At 37.4% G+C, this 11,276-nt stretch overlaps 1 protein-coding gene across 5 annotated transcripts in view; it reads left to right on the top strand.

Moving 5' to 3' along the window:
• The window catches only part of LOC120238278, a 28,131-nt gene extending 17,386 nt beyond the window's left edge, over positions 1-10,745 (top strand). Inside the window, exons 4-8 of one of the 5 annotated variants that reach the window (XM_039241946.1) lie at positions 943-1,061; positions 3,732-3,874; positions 7,335-7,532; positions 9,351-9,412; positions 10,565-10,625. In XM_039241946.1, coding sequence (XP_039097877.1) covers positions 943-1,061; positions 3,732-3,874; positions 7,335-7,532; positions 9,351-9,399 — 509 coding nt within the window. In that variant the 3' untranslated portion in view covers positions 9,400-9,412; positions 10,565-10,625. Of the gene's footprint in view, positions 1-942; positions 1,062-3,731; positions 3,875-7,334; positions 7,533-9,350; positions 9,413-10,564 lie in introns of all 5 variants that reach the window. The other 4 variants (XM_039241945.1, XM_039241943.1, XM_039241948.1 and 1 more) reach the window with 4 other exon arrangements.
• Positions 10,746-11,276: the final 531 nt, after the last annotated feature.

Here is an 11,276-nt window from a genome sequence, read left to right as displayed (position 1 = left end):
AAAACATGGAAAGAGCCTAAGTGTCCATCAACAGATGAATGGATCAAGAAGATGTGGTTTATCTATACCATGGAATACTACACGGCAATGAGAAACCATGAAATCTGGCCATGTGTAGCAACACGGATGGACCTTGAGGGTGTTATGCTGAGCGAAATAAGTCAGGCAGAGAAGGACAAATATCATATGTTTGCATGTATAGGAGGATTAAGAGGAACTTGACGGAGGAACAAGGGGGAGAAGAAGGGCGGAAATGGTGGGGGAAAGGGAGAGAGGCAAACCATGAGAGACTCTTGAATGCTGTCAAAAACTGAGGACTGATGGATGTGGGGGGGAGGGGGGAGATGGACATGGAGGAGGGCACTTGTGGGGATGAGCACTGGGTGTTATGTGGAAACCAATTTGACAATAAACTATATGTAAAAAAAAAAAAAAGGGAGAAAATTATATGAAGACTTAAGTCCCTCTACTGGTGGTTTTCTTATGTGCACTAGAAGTAACTTATGTAGGGTTAAAAGTTAACTCATTTTTTGACTGCTCACACTATATGACTATATGTGCCAACTCATGTTTTACTTAATCCTGATATCGAGTGGGAGTTTAAAAAAACTGGCCAATGTCAGGTGAAGGGCACCTGGATGGCTCAGTGAGTTATGAATTTATCTCTTGGTTTCAGTTTACAAGGCCATGGACTTATGGCTTGTGAGTTCAAGCCCTGCATCAGGCTCTGCACTGACAGTGAGGAGCCTGCTTGGGATTCTCTCTCTTCCCCCCTCTCTCTCTGCCCCCCGCCTTTTTTTTTTTACCTCTCTTCAAAAGAAAACCCAAAAAGCAAAACCACAAAAAACAAAAACAAACAAAAATCCCACAAATATCAAGGGAAGATGTCAGCCCTGCTGCCCTAAACCTACTCCAAGATCTCAGCTTGTGATTTTTGCCCAGGACCCTCCACAGAAGAGTTGCTCTTCAGACAGGAGGAGTGTGCCATGCCTGCTCGGAAAAGAGGCCTGGAAAAAAGCAAATGGGAAACGTGGCTACAAGAAAACTGGGAGCAGTGCATGGTGAGAGCTTACAAGACAGAGAGCGTCTCTTTTCCCCACTGACTCTGTTATGACCCCTGTGCCCCCCTCCATTTTAAGGGCAATTGCTAGCATAAATATCAAAACTTCCAGCATTTCTAGGGGCACCAGGGTGGCTCAGGAGGTTAAGCGTCCGACTTCAGCTCAGGTCATGAGCTCGCAGTTTGTGGGTTCCAGCCCCACGTCAGGCTCTGTGCTGACAGCTCAGAGCCTGGCATCTGCTTCAGATGCTCTGTTCTCGCTCTCTCTCTCTCTCTGCCCCTCCCCCACTCACACTCTGTCTCTCTCTACCTCAAAAATAAACAAACATTAAAAACAAAGCTTTCAGCATTTCTTTGGAGTTTTCTCTAAAACTAGTGGTGTTTGGGCTTCTGTATCTCTTTGCTCAATGCTTCGTCATCATGACGTGTTACTTATTTTCTAACCTGTGTCTTATCCTAATGTTGCTACATTTTTGAAAAGTTTAACACACTCAAGAATGACATTGTTCCTTTTGATAATAATAAATGTCAAAGGCTTGTACAACATTCCTTACAATGAGTTTATGATGTCACCTGGAATCCCCCGAACAATGCATTATGCCAAATACTTGGATCAGCTGGAGAGCCAGCCTGGTCTGAACACAACTATCCCAGAACAAACAGAGCTTTGTGCCAGTGAAAAATAGGAGCTGTGATTCCCTGATGCTGAAAATGACCCAACTGATGGAGCCACCAGCATTGAAAACAGCGCCTGCAGTCAGTCAACCTGGGCACCACAAGGCTATGGGGCCGTGATTCTTCAAGCCTCTAATTCCAGCTGGATCAAGTCATGTTAGGCAGGAAAGGTGTAAATGGGAAGGACATGTTGGTAGCAGTGAAAGAGTAAATCAACTTCTCAACAGAGCAGGATGTCAATATTTTTGTTTTTTAGAGTGACTAAATTGTATGTGAAGAATTGAGGAAGGCTCCCGGAAACGACTGAGTTTAAAACCTGCTCTGTGGGGCCTCTTGATGCCTCTTTTGTTTCACAGATTGGCCGTTTATGTTTTAGAATTATACAATTAGGAGGTGGGAAGGAGCTTCAAAGAGGGTCTGGTCTAAACCCCTTCCTTTCAAAAAGGAGAGGGAAGTCCAGAAAGAGAATTGATTTGCCAAAGGTTACATATCTTGGTAGTAGAAGATATAAAAATAGAAAACTTTTCCCTTAACAGTGTTTTCTTTTCTTTTTAAAAGTAAAGTTTTCATATATAATGGATGGATACATCCTACCCTTAAAAATTTAAACCATATGCCTATTTATTAAAAACTTTAATGAATACATCTGAAACTTTGACCTCCACTCCCAGAAATATCTTTAGAGGTAATCATTGTAGGGTATATATGCATTCATTCTTTAAAAAAAATTTTTTTATGTTTATTTATTTTTGAGACACAGAGTGCAAGCAGGAGAGGGGAGAGAGAGACACACACAAAATCTGAAGCAGGCTCCAGGCTGTCAGCATAGACCTGATACAGGGCTTGAACTCACAAACCATGAGATCATGACCTGAGCTGAAGTCAGACACTTAACCAACTGAGCCACCCAGGCACCCCTATGCATTCATTCTTTATGGCTGCCATTTAAACCATGGATATATTGAAAAGGCCTATGGAGACTTTATAATAAATTATCATAGAAAATTTAATTGGCCTTGAGATAACTGTACTCTAGGAGAATGGCTAAAGAAACTAACATAGAAAACTTAATTGGGACATAGTGGCCCAATAAAAGCCTCTCTGAGGAGGTATCGTTCAATATAGGATGATAGATATAATCTGTTATCATTTCTTAAGTTTTATTTTGGAATTAAGGCTTTTTATACTTTTGGAAAATGCAACTTAAAGTGTCAAAGTTTATAATGTTTAATGCCTAAAAGTATCAAGACTTTAAAATGATCTTTTTAAAGAGATACCTATATTTCTTTAAAATTATTTTGCTTCAAATTTTTTAAAAAGGGGATTGCCATTTTATTCAATAATTTTATTGACAGAACTTAATGGTAAAATTGTGTGAACAGAAAAGTTAAGTCGACTTTTAGGAATAGAGCGTACAAGAGCAATGGTCTCGTAAAACCACCAAAAGTGGTTTTAATTTTCTTTAAATCGATGTTGACTGATGTTAAAAGCAAACACAAAGTATCCACGATCTGTGAAATATGCTAAGTCATTGTTAGGTATGTATTCCTAACTACTTTAAAAGAAAATCATAGCTTTCACCTTTTGAATGATGGTATCGTACTTTGAAATCTTTTTAAATGTGATTTCTGAGTATTTCCAAAGAGGATAAATGATAACAAATCATTTGAATCAGTTATTCCAAAACAGTTTTATCCTTTCCACTCTTTAACATCAAGAGAATTTCAGACTCAGTTTCAGGATCCTCCCTTCCCCACCTCCAACCCTGGATGTAATTCTAATCAGGATCAGGTCAGAATCTTTACCTCCCCTACCTTGAGAATGAATCTCTGCGAGGTAATTGTGAGTGTTTGGATATGTGGGTGTTTTAAGGGACACACACAAAAAGGTGAAAACTACTGGTTTAAATAACATATACAATGCATTTTTAATTAATAACTATTTTTAAAAGTTGACAAAGAACTTGCTTTTTCTTTTTATTTATTTTTCCCTTCAGAACTTGAACCTTTCATTTCAGGATTTGGGGGACCCTTATCAAGTTGCAAATTTTAACAGGATTCTCCGAAGACTAATTCGAGTTGAAAACCTCTGGTTAGTGGATAATTCACTGGTGGACTTAAGTGCCATAAGATTGCCAAGGTACCTGCTCGTTAGCATGTCTAGTTACTAAGTTAAAGTCAAATCTTTGCTATGTGGACATATGTGACTATTGTCTGCACATACTGTAGGCCATGTGGTCAGGTCTTAAAGGCGATAGCTCTAAATGATGCCTGGACAAGGCAAAAATGGAAATTTATATATCAAAATGTCACATGTTACAGGAAAAAATCCATTCTTTTTTTTCCCATGTATGTTTATTTATGAGTGAGAGAGAGAGAGAGGGAGACAGGACATGAGTGGGGGAGGGTTAAAAAGGGAGAGAGACACAGGATCTGAAGCAGACTCCAGGCTCTGAGCTGTCAGCACAGAACCCAACATGGGCTCAAACCCACAAACCATGAGATCATGACCTGAGCCGAAGTTGGTTGCTTAACCAACTGAGCCACCCAGGTGCCCCTAAATATATTCTTTTCTAAGTTAGTATTACCATCAATTTTTAGAGGAGAAATTTGCTATCATAGAATCAAATTGGCAAAAAAGCTTGCCAAAATCCTTGTATTGTACACAGGAGATGCAATTACATTATACAAATGCTATTGTTGTAAGATAGAAATTTTTAGTCAGATTTGTTGAGCACCTATGAGGAAAGGCTCTACAGATAGTTGACAAGAATCTTGGCTTCAAGATCATAGTCTAAAGGAAGGGTGAGGGTAACCAATCAGAATAGCGACAGAAACAAACTAGTTTTTAAAAATATGCAGACTCTTCAGTCTTCCAAGGATCCTGAACTCCTGATGTTAAAGATAATCTGCCTTTTTGCTCAAGATTGTAGAGAGCTGCTGTCAGCTTCACCAGGCACAAAGGGTAGGTAGTGCGAGCTTTGTTAGCAATCCAAGGAGCAAACAGAGGTCTCAAGGAGAGAAGTAGGAGATGAAGGACATCAGGCAGCCACAGGAAGGAAGCATAAATCCTAGAGCAGGTTAAGATATATCCCTGAGGGTAGACTGAGTCAGGACAAAAAAAAGACCATCACAGCCACAAAGGAGAGGGAAACAGGTGGAGATGGAAGAAGTCTCAGGATATGCAAGGTACCTGGGTTATCTTCAATCATGTCTAAAGCCCCTTGGAAACTTAAGACAGATTTGCATAGCATTTGATTTTACTTATGTTCTTTTTAACTAACAAATTTTAAAGTATATAAATAAAAATTATCAAAAGAAACAATATCACTACTATCAATAAAAACTCAAAGGCAGTTGATATTGATTTATTCAGTTTTTTGCCTTTTTTTTTTTTTTTGCCAGACTCCATTCTAGGGATATAATAGTGATATATTAATTATATTTTTAATATGTATTTGAATACACATACAACCAAAAGTCTTTTTAATAATCACATGGCATACTTTAGGAATACTGAACCAGAAGATACTTGGAGTATTTGAACTTGACTGGATCCAGATCCATAAACTTTCAAATCTTTGCTATCTTAAGTGAAAATAGAGAGAGAAACCACAATAACTAAAGAAAAGACTTGACCCAGGTTTAGTGTTCTCTAGATATGTATTCTTTTGGCTTTTCTTTCATTAGAAATAGGATATATAAGGGACCTCTGGGTGGCTCAGTCAGTTAAGCATCTGACTTTGGCCAGGTCATGATCTCACAGTTCATGAGTTTGAGCCCATGTCAGGCTCTGTGCTGACAGCTTAGAGCCTGGAGCCTGCTTCAGATTCTATGTCTCCCTCTTTCTCCGTCCCTCCCCTGCAAAGCACCCTGTTTCTCTCAAAAATAAACATTAAAAAAAGAAATAGGATATATAATATAAAAATACGTAATTGCAATTCAGATTTTACACCTGCCAACTCAGCGTGTCAAAGGAGAAAAAAGTTGATGCATGTGTATTCATAGCCTCCTGCCTTCTGCCCCAGGAAAACACCACACGGGGTTTCCTGTTCTGCTTCCCTAACATCCTGCTAACTGGGGATCTGTGGGGGTGAATCCGGGACCCTGGGAGGGGTGTGTGTTGAAAGGGAGGTCCCAAGAGTTCATTTTTGCTTTTATTACCTTTGCCTCCAGAGACATGTCTAGTAAGAAGTTGCTGCAGCCGAGGTCAAAGAGGTTGCTGCCTGTTTTCTCCTCTAGGATTTTGATGGCTTCCTGTCTCACATTTAGGTGTTTCATCCATTTTGAATTTATTTTTGTGTGTGGTGAAGGGCATTAAGGAGCATACTTGTAGAGATGAGCACTGGGTGTTATTCGTGAGAATCAGTGGGTTCTACTCCTGACACCAATACTACATTGTATGTTAACTAATTTGTATTTTAATAAATAATTTTTTAAAAAAATAAAATGAGGGAATGACCAGCAGATGAGAAAAGATTTCACAGGAGGACAGAGAGAGGGTCAGAGAGACAGGAACTGCTTGGGCTGGGTTTTCAATTACAAACTGTCATAGTCTAAAGATGAGGTGTAACCTGGAAATGAGTAAAAACCCCAGATTATCAAATGCATGATAAGGACTGTGTGAAATATCCATGTGGAGAGGGAGTGGAAGGAAACAAGGAAATGAAAAGAATAGATGTGGAAAAAATTACTATGAAATCTGGGAGGGGGGGTTCAAACTGAATTTTTCTTTTTAAATTTTTTTTTCAAATATACACATTGAATTTTGCTATCACCATTTTGTGGAAGTGCTCTCTCTGCTTCACACCATCTTTACCATTAGCAATAATTATTACTCCATAATTATTACTAAGTGTCCTTATGGGGTACAGGGCCCATAAGTAAGTTCCCTGTGCTTTTCTCATGGTATTAAATCCCAATTTGTACATAAAGGAATTTTTCCTTAAGGCAAGGTGTCAGCGACAGCTTTTGAATTATTTCTCCTATTTGCGTGGTCTTACACAATTAAGGCAAAAATACCGAGAAACATTATATGTCAGGAAAATATATTCAACTTAAATGCCTAACACACATTTCTTCTCCTAAGGATTTAATTTAATTAAATTTCCTTTTTATATAAAAGTCTTTTTTATTATTTAAAACACTATTTTTTTCAATATAGATTTTCAGTACTGGAAAGTGGGAAGAGAAAAACCAGCTATAATCAGTACTTATAGGCAATACTCTTCACAAGTTATTATGTGTCTGTGTGCACAACTATATCACTGAGATTATATGCAGCCATTCACTCTTTCATTTGGGACATATTGTGAATCCATCATGGATCAAATATTGGGCCAAATACTAAGTGTCTACATTAGAAAAGAAAACAGATTCCTGCACTCAGCAAGTGTACTGTCTTATATATTCTACTTATTTTCTCTGAATATTTTAATATAAATATTTTTCTTCTCTTAGGAGCCACACTTGCAGAAAAGGTCATTGTCACTTCTTTGAGGGGTTGTGGTCTAGGTGAGGCAGGCTAGTCCTACACTAGATTTGGTCGTTAACCATCCTCTTTGGGAGCCAAATGACAAGTGTTTCTATTTTATATCCAGATGCAGAGTTTTAAATATGAACCAAAACCATCTCACATCTTTCAAACAATTGCCAAAGATACCCCAGATACGGCATTTATCCTTGGCTGAAAACCACATTGAGTCTCTGACTGGGCTCTCCAGTTTGCAGTGCACTCCATTAGAATCCCTTGTGCTCAAGAGGAACCCTTGTGAGTTTCACCAAAATTACCGGAAACGGTAAGGCCCCAAACACCTTTGTCATCTACGTTCTTTATTGAATGTGACACTTTTAACAGTTGTTCTCCTCTAGCTTAAATTCCTTGGCAAACATTTATCATATCTACTAAGAGCTGAATGTTTCATGCTTCTGAGCTCATCTAAAGAACTTTAAACTGATCTTTTAAAAAAAATCTTTAATACACTCTTCTTTCCATTAGTTTATGATTACTTTAAAAGTTTAAGCTTCTCTTGATATATGACTTTACATATATATACACAAAGATGCTTCATTTTAGACTTTCATTATTCTATGCGCTTTCTATCTAATCTTTAAAAGATATTATGTCTTTTAAAAAATTTCTACATATAGAATCCAATAGAGGCCCATGTGATAATTTTATAAATTGTTTATTCTCTGGTTTTATTTTCACCCCTTCGGGGCATGGGAGTACAATTAAGTGAATACAAAGAAATAATTGATTCAATCTACCCTAGTGGTTGAAAGTCCTTGAAAACCTGTGAAGAACAAACCATCTTAGTTCTTTGTCACTACTGGAACAGTACTAACGATAATGAAGGAATCTATGCCTTGGAATGTACAGAAAATTCTATGCCCACCCCTATTTCTCCCCAGCTAATTCCCAGCAGCACTTGCAGAAAACTTAAAATAATAAGAGACTGAGTTCTAGAACCTGTATTTGCCCCCAAATAACAAGTCAACTCATGTCTGTTTGAATCTGTCATACAAAGGATTAGATCACCTCTAGGTCCATACCTGGTTTATGATTACTTCCTTTATCCACATTCAACTTCTATAAAAGACATAGTTCTCACTATCTTCCTTTCCGAAACTGCTGTTTTCCCATGACGACAATGATATTCCAGAGGCCTAACATTAGACTCGTCAACCCCTGAAGTACAACAAAAAATTGTCAAAATAAAAATTCTAATCTCTGCTGTTCCTACATAAATCTCATTACTGCCACTGTCTCCCCCATGACTGTAAACCAAAGGCAAAATTCGTGTTCTGAGATAATAAATTCTTGAATTGCTTTTACATAAGTGAAAACTAGCAGCACAGTTGCTTTAAAATTGAGCTAATATTTAACCATCATAACATTTTGAAGTTTAATATTATGTTTCCTCCAGTCCAAGGAGATTTAACTGGACATTTCAACATCATTCCAAAAAAAGGCACATTTCTAGTCATAAAGACAATTTATTAGTATTACCTTTTAGTTTTGCTCATTTATTATGTGGGGTTTTACTTTGATCCCATTTCAGTCACTTGTCTCCCTTCAAAGGATGCCTTACAATAGAATTAAGATTAACTGTCTGAAATCTGATATGCCCTGAGGTCTCACTATGAATCTGTCTTCACTATTTATGATGTGGTATAGAGTTATGTGAGAATGAGGGATATAATGAGGTTCTTCTCTTTTCTAACATTAACTCTATTGGATTGAGTCCAAGGTGGATATAGACTGGCATTCAAGCTATAAAAAGCCAGGCTGTATTGATCTGAGTAGTCCAGGGTTACTTTCAACATAAAGATGCAGACATTGTAAAGTATGAGGAAAGGATTTAAGTATCCACTTCTGCTGAGAAACTAAACTGAAGTACCAAGTTCATCCAAATTTGGGCTACACCTAGCCCCGAATTCACACTTTGAGGATTATAACAGCATTCATTTTTGTCTCCGGGTATCTCTGTGTCAAGATTTGGACTAGATCTTCAGTGACCCTTTACAATATGATCAGAATAATTTAAGTATAAAATTTTCTTGATCATTGTCACCTAGATTGTGACTATCTTTCCCTTCCTCCTTTGTTTCAGAGCCTCCAAAAAGAAGAGAGCACAGTTCAAAAGAGAAAAAACTTACTGATAAAGCTCATAGTGTAAGTCCCAGTAGGTAGAAGGTAGCCCCATTTCCTGGGTGTCCTAGGAAAATTCTTCTACTATTCTTCAGAAGACAATGTGATCTTAGTTCACCACAGTTTGACTTTTTGATCAGAAGTATTGGTTAGAGTCTCCTGTCAGCTGAGTCTAAACACTAGGGCCAGAAGATTTAGATTTTATCTTTGCTTTGTCACCTGCAGGCTGTATGATCTCGGATAAGTGATTTAAAGTGGGGGATAAAAACCAACCTACCAGAATTGGTGTCAGGATTAAGTAAGACAACGTGCAGGAAGCATTGAGAGCTAAGAAAATCATGAAGCCAATGACAGCATCCCAAGGAGGTCAATGCCACCCTTAGTTGACATGGCATGTCTGCTAATAGGCTTCAGTGTCTTTCATCCTGGGCAAATCCCAGTGCAGGAAATTTCCTCCGTTCTGAGCCCACAGAATTCCCAGATCTAGAGCAGCTCTCCACTTGAAAGGAAACACTGCTTTATAATGCTGCTCGGTATTTGACTACTGTTTATCAAGGCTGACATGCAGGACCCCCTGGTGAACCGCGAAGGGGTAAATTACACCTTCCTGAACCCGGAAGGTATAAATTTAAAATACAAGCTTCAAAAATGCTCTCTGTCATGAGAAAATCATGCAGCACAAGATTATTCCCCACCCCTTTTCTTATACCTCACAGAGAGAACTCTTCCTTATTAGCAGTGAACAATATGCGCTTTCTTTACTTTTTCCATTTTTAAAATCTTTTAACTTGGTAATGTGTACATATCTCATTATCTCATTCTTTCTCTCATGGTTAGTTGGCTAAATTCTCTCATTTTTTTTCCTTTATAGAATTTTTTAGAAATGGGCCTTAAATTCTCTTGTAAAAACAGACTGTACTTCTCTGATCTATATTTAGAATTGGCAGAACTATATAGTAGCTCTTTGAGAGGACAAGCTACGGCAAGGTGATCAGCTCAATGCACATGAATAGTATTTTATTAGAACTCTATTGCAAAGATTTAAAAAATAAAATAAAATGGTAGACACTCATCTTTCTTGTAACAATAGGCAAAGTCCACTTATTTATAAAGAAAGTAAAATACAATGCTTCTGTTCAACACAGTTACTTTTTCTTTTTTCAACTTCTGATTTAGAGTATTCTCCTGTTTGCCAAACTTGAAAATGCTCGATGGAATCCTGAAGCTACCAGAAGATTCTTCACCACCAGAAAGCAATGTTTTTTCAAAACTATGTATTACATCTTAATGCAATCTGTAGAGAAAGAAATCACTACTGTCTATAAAAGCTAATAAATATAGGAGATGCATAACTAAATATTGTTGTTTTCTATATATATATTTATATATTGTTTTCTTTTAAACTAGTGATTTTCCAGGGTTTTTTAAAATTTTATACCTCGTCAGTAAATAAATTTTGAGCATACATATATAATTAATTTTTATTTAAAAACCTTTTTAAATTATACATATATAATCTAATTTTTATTTAGAAATCTTATTCATAAAATACTAGAGAAGTATACATGTATATTTTAAACATTGAAAAGAGAGATAGTTAAGTGATGGAATAAAAACAACGTGAATAAGGGCTCTAAGTTTTTCACATGCTTCAGGGACTCATCTATCCAGCATTGGGTGATGAGTCCCTTACTCTGATAGTACTGCTTTAAATATCTGACCTATCAAAAGGAAGAGGGACAACTGTGTGATTTTTTTTTTTTTGGTGTCTAAGCTTTTCTTTTCTTTTCTTTTCTTTTTTTTTACAAATAGTTTATTGTCAAATTAGTTTCCACATAACACCCAGTGCTCATCCCCACAAGTGCCCTCCTCCATGCCCATCCCTCCT

This window comes from Hyaena hyaena, unplaced genomic scaffold, assembly GCF_003009895.1.
Source record: "Hyaena hyaena isolate Hyena2069 unplaced genomic scaffold, ASM300989v1 scaffold_200, whole genome shotgun sequence".
Lineage (NCBI taxonomy): Eukaryota > Metazoa > Chordata > Mammalia > Carnivora > Hyaenidae > Hyaena > Hyaena hyaena.
Note: the sequence above shows the minus strand (reverse complement) of the source record. Positions and strands in the feature narration are given on the sequence as shown.